Raw genomic sequence first — 24,016 nt, forward strand, 5'->3', positions numbered from 1 at the left:
TTATTGAGAGATAACCAGAACAACAATACTCACAATCCTCTGTCCATACACCTACCCAGCAGCAAAGAACCACAGTGGTCAGGCTCAACAAGCACATATGATTTGAGTTTAGTGAGTGATGCATTGGGGTGATTTAATGACTGCAGCTCTGATTATGAACTACATGGAGCTCCACTCCTCCATGCCACAGCAGTTCTAATTTCTAATTTCACTCACAAACATTCCCATAAAGCTCAGGCAATATCTGTTTTCTCTCTGCTTGGATCAACTTGTTTTGACTTAAATGCATCTTGTGTTTGATTTTGGGGGTGGTCGGTAAACCCCTCCATACGGCAGATGGTGGAGTTTTTGCCAAACTCCACGCTCCAAGTGGACTGCACATTGGCAAAACTCCACTAATTCTGCCAGACGGAGTGGAGTTTACTGCTCATCCCTACTTTAAACCTTGAGTAAATTGCCTTAGACCTCATTCTGTGTTTCTTTATCCTATTTTCTTGGTGAGTTGTTGCTTACTGGAAACTGTTTCCTTGAGAATCCTATTCCTCTACATCTGATTATTTTCCTATTCATGGCATGCCCTGGTTTGAGCAACCTGTTTTATGCAAGCTACCTACTTAATTAATTAAACCTGTTACTCTACACTTGATTCTGTTCTCATTCACCACCTTAAATTGATGAGCTAGCTGATGTGAAAATTTGATCTTACCCATTTAATCCCCCTATTTTTTTCTTTCATAGACTATTCAATTTTTGGACTACTGTCATGAGTGAGTCACACTGAGTGAGTCTCACTGTTAGGTGAATTGGGAGTGCTAGCCACCAGTACCCATCCTTTAAAGCAAGGTTTGCTGTTGCACAGCTAGGGTAAGAGGCTCTGGGTTCATTGCACGTGAACACGTACTCACTTAGGCTGACAAATCAGATGACTCTGCATTTCAGACATTGATATGCACACAGGTAGCATGTCATTGAAGAGACGCTTCATAGATCGCTGCTGAGTGCTGACCCATACATGCTTTATAATTAAATTGGACAATCATAGTGTAAGTCTGTTGTGTTTTACTAAAAATTATATATGCTTCACTGTTTTGTACATTATCGGTGAAATCTGAATCAAAGTACAGTTTTCTTGTATTTAAGCATCAATCCTGTGGTAAATATGAATCCCAAGTGAAGATTTCATGTTACATTTGTCTAATCTGCATTCCTTCTTGCAATTGAAGATTTATTAGCTCCTACTCAGCTTGGAGAGACAACCACTTTCCCACACAATAGAGCTATTTGCCTAAGATTAAGCCTTTTGAAGGGAGTGGAAAAGATGAGGACAGAATATCAATGTGTTAATTACTTTTTATAATGTAGCAGGCCTGAGAAGGCATAACAAAGAGTGGAGTTGTGTAGAGCTGAGTAGCGTAGAGTGGAATAGCGTAGACTGGTGTGGCATAGAGTAGAATGGCATACAGTGAAGTGGCGTAGAGTGGAGTGGTGTACAATGGAGAGGTGTTTTTACAGTGCAGTGGCGTGTCGTAGAAAGCAGTGGTGTGGAGTGTCAGGGTGGAGTGGAGAGGACTGTTCTGGAGTGTCAGAGTGGAATGGACTGTTGTAGATTGATGTGGCGGGTGAGAGATTGGATTGATGTGTCATAGAATGGAGTGGTGAGTCGTAGAGTTGAGTGGCGTGTCTTCTCAAAAAGTCTACAATCTTCCCACAATGCAGACTAAGAATCTTAATTATGAGAGGCTTGCACTGATAGAGCGTCACTTTTTCTGATGATCTGGCAGCGCAAACCTCTCAATCATAACTATTAGGCCATTCCAAGCCACTTTGCGTGGCTTTGAATGGCCTCATAAAACTGGAGTAAGGCAAAGCGACGCAAGTCACTGCGTTGCCTTACTCTGCGCCAAGGAGGCATTCCATGAGCATTGTGTCGGTTTTCCAATGCAACACCCATTAATTTTGATACTGCTCCAGAGTTACTTAATCACATAAATGGGGGGAAGTGCCAAAAACGTACGCCTTTTGAGGTGAGGCCTAACAAGGGGAAATATTTGAATATCTCTATCCCATGTGTGTTCTATGCATGTGTGCTGCTTAGAAAGAGGAAAAGGCCTCTCAGGACTATGTTTAAGCAGGAAGATGCCCCTTCCTGCACCAAAACATTCCTGCATTCAAAGCAGACACCCTTGCACTATTTTTTATGCTATTGATGTACTCTGTAATCTAAGAGATTTCCTTGCGTCATTTTTTCAGCCCCCGTAATGGGTGAACGCCCACCTTGCATACATTATGGGGGTCATTGTGACCCTGGCAGTCCTGAGACCACCAGGGTCGCAGTGGCACTCTGACCGCTGCCAAAGCGGTTGTCTGACAGCTTTGGCAGTCATCTGACCACCACATTTTGACCGTGGCAGTGGCGCCACGGTCGAACCACCAGCACTGCCAGTTTACCTCCACAGGAGAGACTAGCGGTCCTAATCCACTAGGGCAGCTCCGCAAGCCTTTTAGCTCCTCTGCCCTATGCCAATTCAAAAGCGTGGGAATGCACCCTATTTATGTGATACAGTGCATTGCTATCCTTTCAGCCAGCGTCACAGTAGAAATGGCTGCCAAGTGCCAACACAGGCATCCTTGCACCATGGTGCAAGGGTGTCTGTATTGTTAGCACAAGTGTTTTTTGTGCTGGAAGCAGAATGACAATGCATAGAGAGAGGAAAAAAATGAGGAGAAAAAGTTACTTCTCCTCATTATGCTCCCCCTGGGGAGGCGCACAGCTTTGACGCCTTTTCAGGTGTACAGATTCTTGTAAATCTGGGAATGTATCAAACCCCATTGGTTGCATGGGAAAACCCACTGCAATGCCCCTGGAATGTCTCCGTGATATAGAGTAAGGCAACGCAGCACTTTGAGCTGTTTTGCCTTACTCCATATCTATGCGGCCATGCAAAGCCACGCATTGTGGCTTTGCGTCACGTCATAGATATGATTTAGAGGCCTGTACCACCAGAGCATCATAAAAAGTGACACTCCGGCAGCGCAGAACTCTTGTAAATGAGGCCCTTGATATACTAGATGTGCAGGAATTCTGATACTGCACAATGTTCTGCCTTATTTGTGATACACAGTGCCTTAAAGCTTATGCATTATGCTACCAGTAAGTAATGTGACATACAGAGCCAGACCTGCCAACTCACATGGAACTACTGTGTGTCATACTGTTTTGCTTTCTTCACACAATCACCTGAGGAGCCAAAATTACAATGTGGCAGGAAAGAGAAGCTGGAAACCACTGAACAGTGTAGATTTCCAGCTCCCCTTTGGAGGCTGTAGGCAGCGAAGTCCATTACGAGGTGTGAAAACACCACATGACATTGGCTGCAATCCCAGCAACCTTTGTATTTTTTGTTTTATTTGAGGGGGCCGGAGGTTGCTGGGGGCAGGGCACAGGCAGACGGACCTAAGCATAAAACCCCGTAAACGCCTGAAGGGCCCTGTCCCACATAGCAACATTTATTTTTAAGTTGGCAGTTCTGGCCTCCCTCTGGGAAGAGAACGAGGAATATCCTTCCTAGAAAACATTCCAAGGAGGGAAAATGTGCTTCTTCCTGGTTCCATGGCCTTGTAATCATTGAAGGAGTTGCGGGGGCTGCTGGCCACCTGTCAGGTCTCGGCAATATACTCTGGAGATTATTACATCCCACTTTGGACACACAAGAACTGCATGTGTCCACTGATGTTGGTGCTTGCAGAAAATTGAGCTGAACTTTCCCAAGTCTGGGAAGAATTGTGAAGTTCACACTTTCTGCAGCAAAGATGATCCTCTCTGAATGAGGAGCCACCCAGTCTGAGCTTTTACCACCCTCTGGTTGTAAAATACTTTTATTTTAAGGATCTATCAAAACCTCTATACAGAGAGAGGCGTATCTGTCATACACTATAGATCACTGTCCTAAAGTTGGGTTACTATTGCAATGTATTTCAATTGCTGCTGTGTAAAGGTTTGTGAACCTGATAAAAAGTAATTTGGTTTGGGAGGAGGACTGTGATCCATCATTTTGCAGCATTGTGATGGCAAGTGGAGACAGACAATTATCAGTACACTTTTAGGACTATTGTCAGATCCATTTCACGCGCACAGTAGCCATTTTCATACTGTGTGTGCTTTCTCATGTTCAGGAGTGCTCACGGTTATTTGAAGGATATGAATAGGCCAGGCGAAATTTTATTTCGGCTTGTGAAGTTTGCAATATTCTCAAATTTCGAGTTATGCAAGATTTGTGAAATTTGTCAAAATTTCACCTTAAACAATTTCGTCGAACATTTTCTTAAGATTCATGCACGTTCCATAAAAACGTCTCGTGAGATACGAGGACACACAGGTGCATAAAGAAAAGGTCTTACCGAGAGACATTTTTCAATCAAATCAGTCCACTACTGATAGCTCACGATCTTTTTGAGGTATATACTCGATTAAAGGACACAGATAAACCAGCCAATAGTATTTTACTAAGACTGTTTAATTTTGTGTAGTATGGGAAATTTAATATAGTTTCATGAGCAATTTTACATAATTTTGCAAAACCCTAACTATGAAGAATATGTACAGTTTATATCCTGGTTTAACCATTGTATTTCCCTTTTACTGTGTATTGTGATGGGAGTTTTTTTTATTGTTTTATCCTCATTTCTTTTCTGAATGTATTTATCCATTTGAGGTTATTATTAAAGTGTAATGTATCTGCAAGAACTTGAAACTCTGGCCAAGCATTCACACCTTTATTACAACTGTGATAATTTTCAGAATTCAACAAGGATGCTTAGAAAAACAACTTTCAGACCGAGTATTACCCAATGTCCTGGTTTGGTTTCACACAATTCACCCTACATAATGCTTGAGTAATCCTGCATCAGCGAAGACTGTGGAAAAAGAATCACAATCTTTATTTTAAGGCTTTATTTGGGACAAAGCAACTTAAATCATGTTCATTACACTCCTCAATTCCAGTCATGTGTTGCTTGAAAACTGACAGTACTGACAGGAGAATGATTCATGAAGGTGAATAATGTAAACATTTGTAAACAATAAGTAACGAAAAATTGCTAATCCAACTCAGCCACAGTCTTTGTCAGGGTGAACCACAAAAAATCACTAAATTAACCTGCACTTAACCCTCTGGTAGGTTGGCACAAAAGCAGTCAGACTTAACTTAGAGGCAAAGTGTAAAGTATGTATGCATAACCTAAACAGTAATAAAATGAAAACACAACACAAGAAAACATCTAACAACAATTTAGAAACATAGAGTAAAATGTAGTAAATGATTTGATACCAAAATTACAAAAATACAATCAGTAGACCAGGTGATTTTCCAGAATCAAGGAAAAGTATCGCTCCTTATAGCTCAAAGGGCCACTTGCGATAATCTGGTCGTCTGAGGCTGGGTGAAAATCACAAGTTCAGACTGACTATGATGGAGCATGGGCCGGATACAGGGACCAAGTTATTCTCGCTGGCAAATGTTACTTTCTAAAGTTCCACGTGAAGAGTTCAGTACATGGTGGAGGAGGCCGTGAGGAGTAGGAAAAATGCTGTAGATGGTCGTCATTGTAGTACGAAGAGCAGGCCGGGTATTGTGAATGGTCATTGCAGTAGCACGAATATCCTTTTGGGCCATGTAAGGTCGTTGTTGGAGCTTTGAATTGGCAGTTACCGTGGGCTGTTGATGCTGTAGCGCGAAGTGCAGATTTTGCATTGCTGGTCATTGCTGGCTATCCCTGTAGTGTGAAGAGTTGGGTTTACCGAAACATCAAACCGGTGGTCGGAAGGGGCAGTCAGATTTTGGCGGGTTGAGTTGCAGGTACAGACAGGTACAGACAGGTTCTGTACAGAAGATCAGCTAGGCAGTTGTAGAGAGGACTCTGGCGCTTGTTGTGTCCCTGTACCTCAGAACAGAAGGTCAGACAGCTGGTCTTGAAGTCAGCTCAGCCTGGGATGAAGGATGCGGGTCCAGTCTTTCTTCTCAGACAGCAGGGCAGACCTCAAGCAGCAGGGCAGTCCTCTGGCAACAGGGCAGTTCTGTTACTGTAGTATCCACAGGTCTGAGGATCACCATTTTTATACCTGGTGTCCACTTCGAAGTGGAAGGAACTTCTGAAGTCTTCCCTCTTACAGAAGTGTCTGGAACTTCCTGCCTCCCTGTCCTGGTTTTAGTCTGTCTGCAGGCGTAATAGGCTACTGTAAAGTCCTTTGTGTTTGAGATGAGGCAGAGTCTTTGAAGTGCAAGTGTGACAAGTGACAACTCTGAGCCTCTCATCAATTCAGGGTGGCCATCCAAACAACACCCATACCCTCTACTGCAGTGGTTTTCAAACTTTTTAATGCTGCGCCCCCCCCAGTGGGAAAAAAAAAATCGGGCCCCCCCCTCAAAAAATTTCATAATTATTCTATTAAGCTGGCAATGTTTATGTCTAAACTTATTTTAAACATTGCAGTTAAGTTCTGTTACCTTTTTAAAAATGCTATAACCATTTTTTCTGCTTAATACAAAGCACTATTATCTGCAGAATCCTTCTTTTGGCCAGAGCCTGGCACACCCCTGGGATCACTTGATCACCCCCCCCTGGTGGGGCCCGCCCCCCAGTTTGAAGACCCCTGCTCTGTTGTTTGGCTGTCTGGAAGGAATACACAAAAGCCAACTGCCAACCGTACCTAGTCATGTGACCAAGGAAACAGGCTGCAGACTCCAAATGATTAGCACAAGAAAATGTCAACTTTCTAAAAGTGGCATTTTTAGAATTGTGACTTAGAATCCAACCTAACCACTAAAGAGTATTTTAAGATGATCCAATGTTAAACTACCGAAGCAGTAGACCTTGCAATGGTGAAAAATGAATTTAAGAGTGTTTCACCACCAGGACAGGTCGTTTTTCACTACCAAGAAGTAGCTGCCAATTTTTTTTAAAAACAACACCCCCTGCCCCATGGGCTGTTTAGGGCCTACCCTAGGGGTGGCTTATATGTATTAAAAAGGAAGGCCTGGGAAATGGTTTATGTTCCCAGGCCGAAATGGAAGTTTATACCTGCATGCACAGACTGCAATGGCAGGCTTGAGATAGGTTTTAAAGAGCTCTGTAAGTGAGTGGCACAATCAGTGCTGCAGGCCCACTGGTAGTATTTAATTTACCAGCCCTGGATGTATGGTGTACCACTTTACTAGGAACTAGAAAGTAGATTAAGAATGCCAATTTTGCCATGTTTTAGGGAGTGAGCACAAGCACTTTAGCACTGGTTAGCAGTGGTAAAGGGCACAGAGTCCTAAGGCCAACAAAAACCAATCCAGCAAAAAACGGCTGGGAGAAGGCAAAAGGTTTGAGAGTGACCATGCAGAGAGGGTCACGTCCAACACCACCTTTACACTGGCAGACTCTTTAAAGTGCCTAAAGTATAATCTACAAGGCATTAGTATTGTCAAGCAGTAACCAGATTTATGCTCACTGACCATAATCCTGACCTCATCTAAGCCAAGTCCTCTCCGCAGGAAGTGTGCAAAGGTTGCACTTGTTTCTGGTACTCGTAGCCCAGCTCACAGATTGAAAATAGTTTGTTAATATTACTGTTTTCCAGCTGAGGTCACAAGAGAAGGAACACATTATATTCTGCACACATTTGTTAAAATTTAATCTTCCAGAGTTGGTAGTGCAATCCTGGTTTCTGCTGCCCAGGGTTTTCGGTCTGTTCCTAGTCACTAATGGAAACTGTTGGGGGACTTGTGATATTCTTTTAAAGTTTTTTTTTATTTTCTTTATTTATGCAGATGATAAGACAAGAAATGACAAACTCATTGGTCATGGTGTTTCAATTGCAAGTAAGAGAAAATGAATCACAATAATCAGTATCTTCATCCCCCCCACTACCCTCACACTTCCCCATCAAGCCAACATGTCATGGTCATTGCTATAGTGTCAATTTGACCGTAAGTGGTGTAACCCATCGGCCAAGAGGTCCACACGGTTGTCACACATTCCAGTTGTACAGATTTCTGCTAATGGCCATGTTAGTTTTTAGAGTGTCTCTCAAGTTCCCTCTGCACGTCTCTTTCTGTCGCCTCAGCAAAGCCCTTTGTGATTTCCCTCCAAGTTGTTAAGTCATCTTGGACTTTCTCGTCTTTCCTGGCCATTTTATAATGTGTTTCTTCTACTAAGGACCTTTGTAACATGACCAGCACCCACAGTGCACAACTGAGGTGTTGAGTGCCCAACAAGCCAATTGCAAGCACCCTTTTTGCTAGAGGCAAGCCCAGCCGTAGAAACTATTAGTGCATTTTTTCCTCTTTGGTCAAGCCACAAGACCTAACTGATAGTGCTGAGGATGTGGTGACAGCAAAATCCTCATTGTTCCCACTTCACACCAATAATCCAGCACATTCCAGGGGCGTAGGGCAGGTGCCTGATGACTCTCCTGACAACCTGCTTCCACACCTGGGCTGTCTGGCACATAACACATATTATGGCAGGACCTAAGTCACACCTCTGTCATTAGGAGAACAGAGAGGGGTTCCCAATCACATGTGCTCTTCAGCACCATTAGTCACCTTACTGCACATTGTATGTGGGCTGCAAAATTATATAATTTGAGATTCGGTATCCCTAAGCCCCCTAGTTCCCGATCCACGTAGAGTACCTCCAGCAATCCCTGCAGCGAAGGCCAGCTCACACCACAAATACTAGGATACTGTGTAATAGCTTGAAGATGTCAGGTCTCAGAGGACAATTTGTGTGTAGGTGATACAAAAATTGTGGCAGCAGCACCATCTGAGCCACCACCACCTCTTCCATAATATAGAGTGGGAGTGTGCACCAGAAGAATACCGATGCACAAAGTCCCTATATCACCCTCTCCATATTGCATGCCATTTGTCTGCCTGGTGTTGCGGCCACCCTAATGTCCAGGTATCTGAAAGTGTTCAATCTCCAGATTGTGGAGGTGCTACACTTTCAGTTGAGCCAACCCCATCCCCCGGGGGGGGGGGGGTTGAAGAATACTTTTGTGCCTGTTGAACCAAAGATCAAAAATCTCACCAAATACCTCCAGCAGGTGCAGCAGTTGAGGCAGTGAAGTCTGAGACACCACATGAATCCAGTCCCGAGTTCTGATCCCCCAATGGTGTAAGTCTTTCCTGATCTGGAACACCAATGGTTCCAGGGCCATGGCAGACATAAGAGGGGACAATGGATAGCCCTGTACCGAACCCTTTTGAGCAAACCAGATATTCAACAGCTTCCCTCTTGACTGGGCTCCATGCCATATGGCTCATGTACAAGAGCTGGACACAGCCACTAAAGGTTGGCCCAAACCCCATCGGCTGGGACACTTTCAATAGATAAAACTAACTCAAAGTATCAAATTCCTTCTCCAAGTCAATTGTTACCAGGGTTAGCTCCTCACCGCAGTCTATGATATTATGCAGCTGGGTTGTCCACCTCCCTATGCAGTCCCTGGCAATAAGTTTTAAGCATGAACTTGTCTATGTTTTACATTTGTCCCCAACTCTGTGCCTCAGGGGATCACCTTTCCCTTCACTGCGCATTCAGCAACATACCCTCCCAATGACTTTCTGTCAAAGTTGCCAGGAGAAAGAAGCTGCAGTAGTTCAACAAGGAGAAACGGCAATACCTGTCTTCAGGTGGAGGTTAAGTGATATAGGGCCTCATTACGACCCTGGCGGTCATAGACCGCCAGGGTGGAGGCCGGAGGTAGCACCGCCAACAGGCTGGCGGTGCTACATCAGGTATTCCGACAGCCGCGGTCGCCCAGCCGGGTCCGGCGGTTTCCCGCCGGATTTCCCCCGGCTGGGGAATCCTCCATGGCGGCGCTGCATGCAGCGCCGCCATGGGAATTCCGACCCTCTTCCCGCCAGCCTGTTCCTGGCGGTTTACACCGCCAGGAAGAGGCTGGCGGAAACAGGTGTCGTGGGGCCCCTGGGGGCCCCTGCACTGCCCATGACACTGGCATGGGCAGTGCAGGGGCCCCCTAACAGGCCCCCATTAAGATTTTCAATGTCTGCTTGGCAGACACTGAAAATCGCGACGGGTGCAACTGCCCCCGTCGCACCCCAGCAAATACACCGGCTCCATTCGGAGCCGGCTTCATCTTTGCTGGGGCTTTCACGCTGGGCCGGCGGGCGATCTTTTGAAGATCGCCCGCTGGCCCAGTGGGAAAGTTAGAATGGTCCCCGCGGTCATTCGACCGCGGGGCGGTGTTTGGGCAGTTTCCGCCCGGCGGGCGGCGCCCGCCGCCCGCCGGGGTCGGAATGACCCCCATAGTGTCGATCTTGCTTGTTACCTTACGGAACTGCACCAAGGCCACCACTTTTTAGAAATCTGCAGCAAATGAACCATAGGGGAGAGATTGGTTCAGTAATGTATGCAAGGGGGGCACTCTCCTATTAGGGGGGGCGAAAAAAATGGCCATTTGTTTTCAGCATTTCTAACGCCAGCACAGAGTAGGATTTAAAATGAGACTCCGATTGTTTTCACTGGGCTTCTAGGTGCTTTGCAGTATTAGCATCAACATTTTTGATGCTAATCTGGCAAAGTGCCAAACTAGTGTCAAAAATGTTGATGCTAGTTCCCTAACTACCGCCATGTTAAATATGGCGCACACATGGTGGCGTTAGTGGGGGGCTAAGGGGCGCAAGAAAAGTGCCGCTGCACTGGGTGCAGAACCACTTTTCTTCAATATGTCCCATAATTTTGTGTAATTTGGTTTAATCCCTCACCCGAAAAAAAAAAAATTGCCACGCATATCCTTAATAATGATGAAAGTACATGGGTGGCACGTTTTCGCTTGAGTACTCTATTAAAACATGTTACTGATTGTCAAAACAAGTTTTCCCAAATATATTCCTGTACACTGAGCAACTCCTCCTGCAAGTATTTTTTCACTTGGGACACATGACAGTAAAAGGGGACAAACATTCCAAATAACTCCCAGAAAACACCTTAACGCACGTCTTGACTCTAAATGAATGCCATCGTGTGTTCATTTGAGTATAGTACAGATGTCACATTTTCTAGTCACTGATTTCGGTTGATTGTCAGGAACACGAATTTGTTTGCCTACTGTCAACTTAAAGAAAGAAGGAAATTCTTAAGAGTAAGGTTTTTTTTATATAGCGCGGAATTACACAGATTGGGAATGGAGTTGGCTGGGTAAATGCACAGTTTTCCTTTTATTCTCTTCGAATTACATTTCCCCATAAAGAAAGCCCTTCTCCTATAGCACCAACTATTCTGGGAATGACTCATTGCAGTTCTCATCCTCGAAGAGTAGTCTCTTTAGTTGGCTGCAGTGCCCTCCGGCCATCTTCTGTGTGACAAAGGGTCGAATTTTGGTTTGTGAATGCACACAAATGTACAAGATTGTAGTGTTCCTTAATTTACAAGGAAAATTAAGCCTTGTAATGCCCACTTACCACTCTCTTGGGATTTACTTCTTGTGGATAAACATTTAGGGTAGTTAAGTGAAATATATATGTCTGCCAGGAATTGTATTCTGAATTCCTTGTTGGTGCAATTGGAAGCTTTTTTAGACATAAACCTTAGTTTGTGATCAAATTACCCTATTGTGTTTGTGTGTCCAAACACAGGAAGATTTTGGAGACAGGCGTCTTTTGCACATACAGATAGCCGAAGTTACTCAGTTCATAACAATGCCACGATTCATTTTGGGCCCTCAACCCCTTAGCAAAGGGAAAGATCTTTTTCGACTGATATGTTGTAAACACAGAACAGATTCAATCAATGCTGGGAAAGTTGTGTAAACTCTCAGCAAAATTAAGGCATGGTGTACCTTGAAAATTAGTTTTTGCATTTTTGTTTTAGAAGTCATCTTACCTTTAGAATGGTCCGCAGAGAAAATCATACACGCGTGTTGTGCTTATTTAGAATATTTTGGATTGCGGACATGAACCCTGGCAACACTATTCAAGCAGCATCTCTTTTATAAATTATCTCTGCACTCTGCACTTTCTTTTTAAAATTGTTAACTGTTGTAGTTATTATAACTGGATTCTGAACTTGCGCTTCTAGTGATAACTGCGCTATGATACAAGGCGATATAGCTAAAACAAGATTGGCTACTGGGGGGAACCAATTAGAAGCTGTTGTAAATGAACGAAGATACACAGGTTGTTTCAATCAATTAATCACTTGTAAAGTGAGCTACTCACCCGTTAGGGTCTCAAGGCGCTGGGAGGGGGGGGTGTGGGGGAAGGGTTGCTACTGCTCGAATAACCAGGTCTTGAGGCGTTTCCTGAAGGTCAGGAGGTCCTGGGTCTGTCGTAGGTGGACGGGTAGGGAGTTCCAGGTCTTGGCGGCGAGGTGGGAAAAGGATCTGCCGCCGGCTGTAGTTCGATGGATGCGGGAAACGGTAGCAAGGGCGAGCTTGGTGGAGCGGAGTTGGCGGATGGGAGTGTGGAAGGTGAGTCGCTCATTGAGGTAGTCAGGGCCAGCGTTGTGAAGAGCTTTTTGGGCGTGGATGAGGAGTTTGAAGGTGATCCTCTTGTTGATGGGAAGCCAGTGTAGGTCTCTGAGGTGGGCTGAGATGTGCTTGTGGCGTGGGATGTTGAGGATGAGGCATGTGGAGGCGTTCTGTATACGTTGCAGTTTCTTCTGGAGCTTGGCCGTTGTTCCCATGTAGAGCGCATTGCCGTAGTCCAGTCTGCTGCTGACGAGGGTGTGGGGGACCGTCCTTCTGGTTTCGGGGGGGATCCATCTGAAGGTCTCGCGAAGCATGCGGAGGGTGTTGAAGCAAGAAGATGAGACGGCGTTAACTTGCTGGGTCATGGTGAGCGATGAGTCTAGGATGAAACCTAGGTTGCGCGAGTGGGTGGTGGGAGTTGGTGAGGTTCCTAGGGTGGCTGGCCCCCAGGAGTCGTCCCATGCAGGGCGGTTGGAGCCGAGGATGAGGATCTCAGTCTTGTCCGAGTTCAGTTTGAGGCGGCTCTTCTCCATCCAGTTGGCGATGGCATGCAGTCCATAGCGGAGATTGGTCTTTGCTGTGGCGGGGTCCTTTGTGAGTGAGAGGATCAGCTGGGTGTCATCCGCGTAGGAGACGATGTTGAGGCTGTGAGATCAGACGATGTTGGGGAGCGGAGCCAGGTAGATGTTAAAAAGAGTTCGGCTGAGAGAGGATCCTTGGGGAACGCCGAAATGGTCTTGGTGGCTTCAGACAGGAAAGGAGGGAGGTGGACTCTCTGAGTTCTACCAGAGAGGAAGCATGTAATCCAGTCCAGGGCCTTGTGGCAGATCCCAGCATCGTAGAGGTGTTTGCGGAGGGTGTGGAGACAGACAGTGTTGAAGGCTGCCGAGAGGTCTAGGAGGATGAGCGCAGCGGTTTCGACTTTGTAGAGCATGGTCCAGACGTCGTCGGTTGTGGCAATGAGTGCGGTCTCAGTGCTGTGGTTCTTACGGAATCCGGATTGGGAGATGTCTGGTGTGTTGTTGTCCTCCAGGAAGCGGGTCCGTTGGCCGTTGACGATCTTCTCGATGACCTTCGCTGGGAAGGGTAGGAGGGAGATGGGCCGGTAGTTGTTGAGGTCTCCGGGTTCTGCTTTGTTGTTTTTTTAGCAGGGCGTTGACTTCTGCGTGTTTCCAACTCTCCGGGAAGGTGGCGGTCTCGAAGGAGCTGTTGAGGATCATTCGGAGTTGGTGGGCGATGATGTGGCTTGCTTTGTTGAAGACATGGTGGGGGCAGGGGTCGGAGGGTGATCCAGAGTGAATGGTGCTCACGGTATTGATGGTGTCCTCGTCATTGGTGTGGGTCCAGGTAAGCAAGAAGTTGGTGTGGCTGGGTGCGTTGGGGTTAGTGGTGGCCACGGTGGTCGTGGGGGTCGAGGAGTTGAAGCTGCAGTGGATGTCTAAGAACTTGCAATGAAAAAAAGTGGCGAGGGAGTCACAGAGGTCTTGCAAAGGAGGGGGGTCGATGGAGCAGGACTTGGGGTTGGCGAGTTCTTTCATGTAGTTTCTTTAATCAGCCTGCTCCAACGTGACCGTCTCCTTGTCAGTCTCTAAATAAACTGACCAAGGAATTCAAATCATGACATTCTAATAGAACATTGAATACAAGGTTCCATTACATCAACCAATAGACGACAGAAGCCTTCTTAGAGCTATTGTGTACGGAGTGTGTTAGGCTCCACGCCTATTTAATGTGAAGCGCGGACGCGCCAGTAACTCTGTTCAAGCAGCATCTCTTTTAAAAACTATCAATGCACTCAGTGCTTTCTTCTTTAAAGTGTTAACTGTTTTAATTATTGTTATTGGATTCGGGACTTACACCCGCACTGTGTTACTTGGCAGCATAGTTGAAACATGATTGGCTAGTGGGCAAACCCATTAGAATCGTTTTTAGAGCTAAGGCATACAGGCCCTCATTTCGACCTCAGCAGTCTTTTTTAAAGACCGCCGAGGTGCTGCCGCTCTGAAGACCGCCAGTGCAGGCAGTTTTCTGCGCAGCGTATTATGACTGCTGGCAGCCCTCCGTCCTTTTTCAGATGGAGAGCTGCCAGCAGCCATACTGGCGGTTGGCGGGGAAGTGGAGGCTGCTCCACCTCCACCGCCCGTCATCAGAACACCGCCCACCGAATCACGTTCCATGATTCGGCATGGCGGTGTTCTGGTGACGGGGTGCTGGTGGCGGAGCAGCCCCCATGGATCCCGTCCCCTCCCGGAGGATCAACGGACAAGGTAAGTTGATCGTCCGTTAGGGGGGGAGGTGGGGGAGTGTTGTGTGAGTGCATGGGGGTGTGCGTTTGAGTATGTAGAGGAGGTTTGTGAGTGCGTGTATGCATGCAGGGGGTGTGTTGTGTTTATGGGAAATGTGTGCAGGTCGGTATGTGTGCATGTCTGTTTATATGTGTGCGGGTATGTGTTGTAGTGTATGTGTGCGTGTAGGGGTGTGTGTATGTGCATGTTGAGGGTGGGGGTGGGGAGGGGGTGTGTGTATGTGCATATTGGGGTGGGGAGGGGGGGTCCTGCCACCTTTGGGGGGTGGCAAGGGGATGGAGGGTGGGGGGAGGACTCAGGGGTGGGGGCGGGGGGTGGGGGAGACCCTATCAGTGCCAGGGAAAGAATTCCCTGGCACTGATAGTGCCTACTCCCTTGGATTTCGTGGCGGTTCCAAACCACCTGAAATGCATGGCGGTATGCAGGGTCCTGATACCGCCGGTGGTCTGGTGACGGCTGCCGGGCTGGAGACCGAAGTCTCCAACCCAGCAGTCAGAGTGGAGAAGTGGCGGATGACCATGTCAGCAACCGCCATGGTCATAATTCCATTTTTTTTTCCGCTGGCCTGTTGGCGGTATGGCGCCACTTCTCCCCCGCCCGCCAGGGTCGTAATGAGGCTCATAGAGTGTTTTAGGGTCCAAGCCTATTTAATGCGAAGTGAGGAGGCACCACTAACTCTGTTCAAGTGGCATCTCTTTTAAAAAGTATCCTTGCACTTTGCACTTTCTTTTTTAAATTGTTAACTGTTGTACTTATTGTAACTGGATTCTAAAGTTGTCTGGCTGGGCCCGGGCCAGCCATAAGGCCAAAATCATCGCCTGCTCCTCGAAAGAGCTCCAATGTCTCGATTCAGTAAACTTGAATATATACCCCTCCCCTCAACCTGAAACTACACAAACTAGGTTTATTAAATATCCATGACTCCACTTTTATCATTTGTAATCTACCTTAACCCTCACGAATCCTCAGCCCAAACAGCTTCACCAGTACCACCCACATGCAAAATTCCATCCAACTTTCAGTGAGTTACCTTAATACATGTTCCCTTGTCAAACACCAGATTGAATATTCCATTTATTGGATGCAGTAGCACCAGATATGTTATTATTAACCGAAACTTGGCTTGCAGACGAGTCGTCTCCAGATATGTTATCAGCCCTTCCTACCGATTATTATATTTTACAAGCAAACAAACAGCAGGAAAAATTAGCAAAGGCGTAGCAGCAGTAATTAGGAAACATATTAAATTCACTAACTTGACATCATTAAGTCTACCTTCAGTTGAAAATCTTGTGAATAAAGTTCAATCCTCCACCCCTTCCTTGACATGCTCTTCTGTACAGACCCCCACTTCCTCAACTTCCAGCAGAGTCAATTTCCCTGCTCATTATTGATCAAGCCAATTTACTGTTAATTGGTGATTTGAATTATTGGGCAAATGAGGAAAAAGGTGGCCAGCAAGCAGCTTTATCCTTAACAGTTTAAAACTAGAAAAGCAGGTATTTAAGCCCACCAAATATTAAAAGTCATACCTAGGATCAAATTTGGACCACCAAATTCCTTCTGGAAAGTCTGACAATTGCTCCATGTGTATGGTCAGATCACCATTTGATTACATTTTTGCTGTCAGATCTTGCCCTTCCTAAACCATTGCCAGGACCTGGTCCGCTAACCACTAATTGGTCACGAGTTGACTTAATGTTTTTTTGCAACTAGTGGGAAAAATCCTTTCAAACACCTAAGGAAGATATAGACGGTTATGAGGAAGCAGTCAGGGAATGGCTAGTGGAGGCTAGCAACATTTATGCTCCCCTTAGGAAAAATAAAACAGATGAGACATTAGGATGGGCGCCATTAAATGGTTCTCAGAAGAGCTGAAAGCAGCCACACTGGAACTTTGGCACACTAAATGCAAATGGTGAAATAAATACTCTCCTGATCTTTAGGAAACTTTTGTAAGACAACTTAAAGAGTACAAACAGCTGATCAGGCAAGCCTAAGCTACTTTCTTTACAAGTAAAATTCTGACTTCCTCTAACAAGTCAAAATAGATATTTAAAATAGTCTCAGAGCTTTCAAATCCTGATAGAATTACCCTACCTATCACACCATCCCAATAGCTCTGTGACCCTCTCAATTCTTTTTTATCAGGAAGATTGAGACTATTAAAAAGAGTATTTCCGTCAACTCCCTGCACAACACTGCACCACCTGATGTTAAAAACACATGCCATCTGTAGTGTTTTCCCAAGATCAGTAAGGAGGGTCTACTGGTGCAACTGACAAAAGTTAAATCTGGCAGATATCTCCCCCCCCCTCCCCGTACGAAAGTATTAAAAACTGTATTCCCACTTTTCCAAGAACCAGCACTGTCTCTCCTTAATCTGTCCCTTAATCAATGAACATAACCTAGTTCCTTTAAAGAGGCACTAGTTTTTCCTTTATAAAAGAAAGTAGGTGAGGATCCCCTCAATTAAAAACAATTACCAGTTGATTTCTTTGCTCCCCTTCTTTGCAAAAATACTTCAGGCACACGTAGCTCAACACCTCAGTTTCTTCCTTGAGGATTCAGATTTTCTTGATCCATGTCAAGCAGGCTTTCATCTGGCTCATTTTACAGAAGAAGCTATCCTTTTGGTAGTGGATGACATGTAAGACGAGGCTGATAGAGGTATTACTAAAGCCCTCGCTCTACTTGATCTCTCAGCTGCCTTTGACATGGTTGACCATAACCTTTTGGTTGACTGTGTCAGGGCTGCAGGACTTCAGGACTCGGCAATTAATATGATCGTCTCTTTTTTAAAAGACAGATCACAAGCAGTCAGACATCCCCCTTCATATTCCCTAAAATACAATTAAATTGTGGGGTGCCACAAGGTTTTCCTCTCTCTCCACACTTTTGTTCACTTATATATTTGCCCCTTGGTTCACTCTCTCAAAAACATGAAAGTTAAAATATATAATTATGCGGATAACATGCATCTTCTCTTCACAATTGACAATACACCTAATTCCAAGTTGCATTTCCAAGATACTATGCTGTTTATCTGGGATTGGTTGAACAGCAATCCTTTTAAACTAAACTCTGACAGAGATAGTAATCACCAAAAATAAGCTCAATCTCTGGAACCCTTCCTTTTGGCCCATTGAGATCGGTATTCCTTCCTCCAAAGAAGTAAGTAAAAAATCTTTTGTTTATCATTGATGAGGATCTCTCCCTGCAATCACAACTTGGAACAGTGATATCATCCTGCTTCTTCCAACTCTGCAGAGTTAAGAAGATAAAGAAATTTCTCAATGTTAGTGCCTGGGTCCCAGCCATGATCGCCTTGTTTTTGTGAGGAATTGACTACAACAGTTGTTTCTATCTGGACCTTCACAACTATCTTACCAGTAGGCTCCGGTTTGTTCAAAACCAAGCTGTTCAGCTGATTTATTAACTCCCCAGACATTGCCTTATTTCTCAAGTAACAAAATATCTTCACTGGCTCCCAGCTGCCCAGAGATCCACATTTAAAACATGTTGCATAGTTTTCAAATTCCTGCACATGAAAAGTCCAGCTTTTATTAAGTCCCACATCCATAAGTACTCCCCCATTAGAAATCTTATATCAACTCATCTACACTATGTAGTGACCCCTCAATTTAAAAAGAAAAGGACATGTGGAGTCAGATTCTCAGTCATTGCCCCTCGCATTTGGAACTCACTTCCCTTGGAATTCAGGACTACTCCCAACTATGGGAGATTAATACAGATGTTCAAGACTTGCCTCTTCAAGAAAGCCTATCAATGAAATCCTGAGCCATGTTTGGTCAGTTTATGTGCACTCTATAAGATATAGTAACATAAACACATAATACAACCCAAGTCCTCCAAAGTTTTCAATAACATAGTTTCCCAATTTTCCTAGGGTGAGCACCAGCATTAAAATAGGAACTCTGTTGTGTAGGGCAGTGGTTCACAACCAGTGGTCCAGGGATCCCTGGGGGTCCACAAACCCTCCTTAAGGAGTCCATTACTGCTTAGAAAATTAAATAATATGAACAGATTAATAAAGTGTATCTAAACAAAGTGGCTAAATGTAATATTGAACATTTTAAAATGTACTGTAAATGTCAAGGAATTTTAAATTGGATGCTGAAAATTAAATTAGTGTTTTCAGATTGATTTGTGGGAGCAGTGCAGGTGCACCAAACAGAATATAGTGTAGATGAAGTGTGGCTTCAATAGAATTTAGACAAGCTCCAACCTTCCTATTGAAATTAACATTTTTATATTTGTATGCAAATTAAGTAAAATGTGTTATCATTTGTGTATTTGTTTGATGAATGCTTGTTTCTGTATTTTTTTGTGTATTGTTTTTTGGTTCAAATCATCGACCATATTGAAGGTGCCTGCCTTCCAGTAATGACTCAGTAGGGGGTCCCCGGATTCCAATAATAATTCAGTGGGGGTCCCCAGGTTCGAGTAATGGTAAATTAGGTCCCACAGAAGTCAAAATGTTGAGAACCACTGGTGTAGGGAACTTACCTGAAGCTGTCCTGAAATGTAGCCTTTACCTAAACTTAATTTAGCATCTTACAATGAAAGGAAAGAGTGTCATAAATGTCAGAAGAATGTCTTTGTTTCGGATTTCACAACAGTGTAATTCCATGATTCAAGTACGCATTGTATTTTTAGTATTTTTTGATTAAACGCCCTCCATTGTCATTTGCTTCATTGTTCCCATGGCATAATTTCTTTAGACAGTTTACAATACGTCGTTAGGGATACAGTCCCCTTAAACAGTTTTGATTAAAAAAACATGAACATAGCAACAAGGCAACAAGGCAAGAGGCCAAAAAACAAAATAGCACAAAAGTACATAATCCATTAAAATCAAATCAAAATGACAAAGGGAATAAATAATTTTTATCTTGCTTTCAGTTTTTTTATTCAAGTGCAACGGACATTTTTTCATTGCTCCTCACCATTATTAAAAAAGAAAACTACAAAAAATTAAATTGCTGTACACATTGTTGCGTTCAAAGCTACAGGAACAGAAACAAACGTGACATATTTAGTTGAATTTTAAAAAATATAAAAGGGCCTAAGAATGCTTTATTTATAAACAGAGGGGCTTCCCTAAACTGGCCAAGGGTGGGTGGGCAGTTCCAGTTATCTCAGTGACTGGCACTTGAGGATAGGCAGAAATAACATCCAATTAATGAACCCACTTACAAAAGCCATGTCCACCCAAATTAATGCATTGGGCCAGAACCTTACAAAGTTAGTACTGATGCTTGGTGAAAGGTCCACTGTGGAAGTCCTTAAATTTTCTTTCGATATGCACAAACCAGGGAACAACTATAATACATTTTGTCAAGTTGTCTTAAATGACTGCTGCTTACCATCAATAGATTGCCAATACCCTGTCAAATGTTCATCCTTGAAGATATATCTTATTGCAGCTTACGCAGGGGTGTCCAGCATATGTCCAGGAGGGTCAGATCTGGACAAGATTATCAAGATAACCACATAAAATAAATGTAAAGGCAATGAATCTAGCTCATTCACATAGTTAGTGAAGATCTGACGAATGTGGAGGTACATTGGACACCCATGAGCTGAAGATATACATTTTCCACCCTCATCAGGCATTGTTCTTGATAAGTTATTTTTCTTGGTTCCTATCACTCACGGAATATTTACCAAGTTGAGATCAATAGTAAGGAGTATGTATATATTTCAAAATACCAACAAAACCATAGAGTAGGGTCAGACCGTGTAGGAAATTATTCATCACTGCATTATGAAATTGTAAACTGAGATTTAAAACACAAATGTAACAGTTTTCTTAGTTTCGTTGCTCTGGGTGATGAATGCAAGAACATCTTGATTTCTTCCTCCTAGAATTACAAAGACCTCTCTTGAGCAGTAAATTGGGTCATATCTCACCAACACAAAAATTCACGATAATGTGTTTGTGAAAGAGCTAAAAGGAGCTTTAAAGTCTTTTGGTTTTATTGAAATGATACCTAGGGTAAAAGGGGTTATTCCTGAGGTGAAGAGTTCCAGGGACACTCCATTGCTTTAGTAAAATATTATTTTTGTGCCTGGAAGTGCTCCCACTGGCAGGACAAGCCCATCCTGTCTCTCATGGTGGTTCTCTGAGGACTGTCTAGTGTTAGAGCTTTACCCTACTCACGGACAGGCTGAGCAGTCACTGAAAATGAGGGATGATGTCATGTGTCCAGTATCTCACGGGATGGCGACTGCTCTTGAGAAACCCCCTGTGTGCTGTGAATAGTCTGATTGTGGGAAATTGAATTCTGCTGCAGTTCTAGAGCAATGGCATTCTCAGGAAACTCCTTCACTTGCTTCTTGTACTCCAAGAACGTGCACACCTTGGTGGCGATGGCAATGATGTTCTTGCCAATGAAGATGGTTGAGACTCTGCTGTCCTGGAAAAGGACCATGTTCACTGCCCGGATGAAAATGGTAACAAGATTGATGGTCACGAGGCTCAAGACAGGGTACAGCATCATTTTCTGTGGGGCGATGTGCTCGCCTTGCATACTTATCTCACTCAAAGAAACACAAGGTAAAATAAGGAGTAGTATGTAACAGTAGAAGAACATGAGACCTTCAGCCCAAATGGGTAGGCCGGTCTTATGGGGTTCCCACAAGTTAGCCTGAATGTCCAAAATATCTAAGAGGTCCAACGCAACCCAGAAGAGACGACCTCTCAAATCCTCTTTTTTTCTGAACGTTCTTACATACTCCATGCTATCAAGAGCAACCAGCACCAGGTAGAGTCCTGGTACACTGATGGACAGGAGTAAGGTCAGTGCCTTTCTTGCAACAGTATCTAAATTCTTTTTGTCTGTTTTGTAATTCTGAAATATAAAATATAACTTGATCTCCAGAACAAATATATAGAGAAACCACAAAATCATGGCATATCCTCGCTTGGCTGTCTTCACTTCGGCACCCACCCAGACAGCCACGTAGCGGAGCACAATAAGAAAACAGATGTCTCCCACAAGCACTATGATGCAGACTCCAATTTTCCTTGGTCCTTGGTTCTGCTCCACAAGATAAGCATCCATGAAGGCCATGCTGGTCATGATGACTATCGTCGTAAGACACACGTGACGTTTGTCTGGTGGAGGCAGCACCATCTTTAGTATCACCAACACAGTTCACTCAATTGGCACTCACTTGCAGGCCTTCATCAGGGAGGTGCAGTGGACCTTACTCAACCTCCTCTCATCAGTAAATTGACATGGGCGGAATACAAACAGGGATTTCTTTCTGGGTACATAAGTGATTTGTGGAGGTAAAGCGGAAAATTGTCGTTGTGAGGCTGAGAGTCAAAAAGTCACTTGTTGAAGCTAACATACCCCAAATATGATGAGTAAATTTGTTCTTGAGAAGCCAAACAATCCCGTAAAAATTAAGATAGTGTCACTCCCTTGTTTAAACAATGTAACCTTTCTTTGCCATTCCTACTGTCATTTTAGTACTGCTTTTAACTTATTATTTAGAGTATCATCAACACTATTTTATTTAGTTCTGAGATTTTTATCCAACACAGCACACTTTTATTAATGCTGCTCCTATGCTTATTAATCAATGCCTGTCACCAGTGCTGGTGTAGTGCTGGACCAGTCAATGTAGCTAATGTTTCTTTGGGCAGTGGGCCAACTCTTTTGGCGTAGATCCTCACAAATTAACAGTAATTGCTGACTGGTCACTCCAATGCATTCAGCGGTGCATACTCAGGGAATTAGAAAGGAATAGAAGCTCAGAAAGAGATGCATCTCTTCTTGGAAGTTGCTCACAAGAGTGAGAAAGTGGCAACAGGCTGTCGGTCTTGGGATGAACTTCGATCTTGGGCAGTTTGTTGTTGGCTCATTTTATGAAGTCACTTGCCTGAAGCAAGCCAGTGGTTTGAGTTTGCATGTTCATCCTTTTTGACGTCTCTGCATTTTTAGTTGGCTGAAGGGATCTGAATGAGACAAAAGAAAAAAAACAATAATGAGTGAAGGAGTACAATAATTCAGAAAACAAGTCTGTCAGCATTGCTTCATATTAAATTGTGACTGCTAACTTTAAGGCTATGCCATTAAGAGAACTTTTATCTTGAAATAAACCCATTGGTCCAGGGTGTCCTTGGGGCCACCAATTAGAAAATTAGAACATATCACTTTGGTTTGCTTTTTCCAATGTTTCATTAACAGGCAAGATCCCCTCGTCAAACTCGATTGGAGATTTCACGATAAGGGTGAAGAATGCTAGCCTAAGCCTTCTTGGGACACTGATATTCTGCCTCAGCATGCAATGGTATAATAATGTATTTTGGATGCCTGCTAAGCAATCTTTGAAATTATTGCAGAGATACCTTTAGAGAATATTCATGTATCAATAACTCCACTGCTTATTGACCAAGTCAGTAATGCATCCTGGGGATCTATTGGAAGAGCAACTGAAAGTTTGTGTACAATTTAGAAGGCAATATAAAACGTATTTCTCAATTTATTTGGTGATTTCCTAAACATGCCCAACAGCAGATGGTCGGTGGAGCAGAGCCAAAACATAAAGATTCTGGCATGCATGTGAACCAAGTTTGCAAGAATGCTAGGTAGGCCTAGGTGAGGTGAAGAGCAGCATTTCCCTCTCTTCTGCTGCCAGCCAGTTTAGTCTGTGGTTCTTGTTTAAGAGGCTTTATATAGATCTGGTCTTCCTCTAGTAGGTTCCTCTAATAGCTCACCTCCAAACATAACTGGGAGTCTTGCAGACTTAGGGGAACATACAAACAGTCAGCTGACCTTATGCAGGCTTCACATCATTTAATGAGGTTAGGTTGCTCTTAAAACTGTGATATGTCATCTTCACAACAAGATGGTAAAGGTTTGAATAGCTGTGTTGGCAAGAAAGTCGTAGTACTAATAGGTATGTGTTAATTAAATAAGTACAACATTTTGGTTTTCCATTAAATCACTTACTCCACTCACGTTAAAAAGCTACTTGAATGGGTCATCACCCATGGTCATTACCAGAGGCATTCAGAATTTCTGTCACTTTCATGACTGTGATAGCCATAGAAATAACTCAGCTATCAGACCTCCATTCAATCGCTAATTATTGAAGAACAGAAGAATCCCGCACAATGCTGTATTCCACACAAAGTACTTAATTCCTAACTTTCACAGCACAGGCCTTGGTTGCCAAACCCTATGATGAGAAA

At 44.0% G+C, this 24,016-nt stretch overlaps 1 protein-coding gene across 2 annotated transcripts in view; it reads right to left on the reverse strand.

The window, feature by feature from the left end:
* Positions 1-19,148: 19,148 nt before the first annotated feature.
* TMEM121 (transmembrane protein 121) overlaps positions 19,149-24,016 on the reverse strand; it is a 696,740-nt gene continuing 691,872 nt past the window's right edge. The window contains exon 5 of one of the 2 annotated variants that reach the window (XM_069208841.1): positions 19,149-22,777. In XM_069208841.1, the coding sequence (XP_069064942.1) occupies positions 21,009-21,947 (939 nt within the window). In that variant the 5' untranslated portion in view covers positions 21,948-22,777 and the 3' untranslated portion in view covers positions 19,149-21,008. The remainder of the gene's footprint in view (positions 22,778-24,016) is intronic. The other variant, XM_069208843.1, reaches the window with a different exon arrangement.

The sequence above is a fragment of the Pleurodeles waltl genome, chromosome 9 (genome assembly GCF_031143425.1).
Source record: "Pleurodeles waltl isolate 20211129_DDA chromosome 9, aPleWal1.hap1.20221129, whole genome shotgun sequence".
NCBI classification, from domain to species: Eukaryota; Metazoa; Chordata; class Amphibia; order Caudata; family Salamandridae; genus Pleurodeles; species Pleurodeles waltl.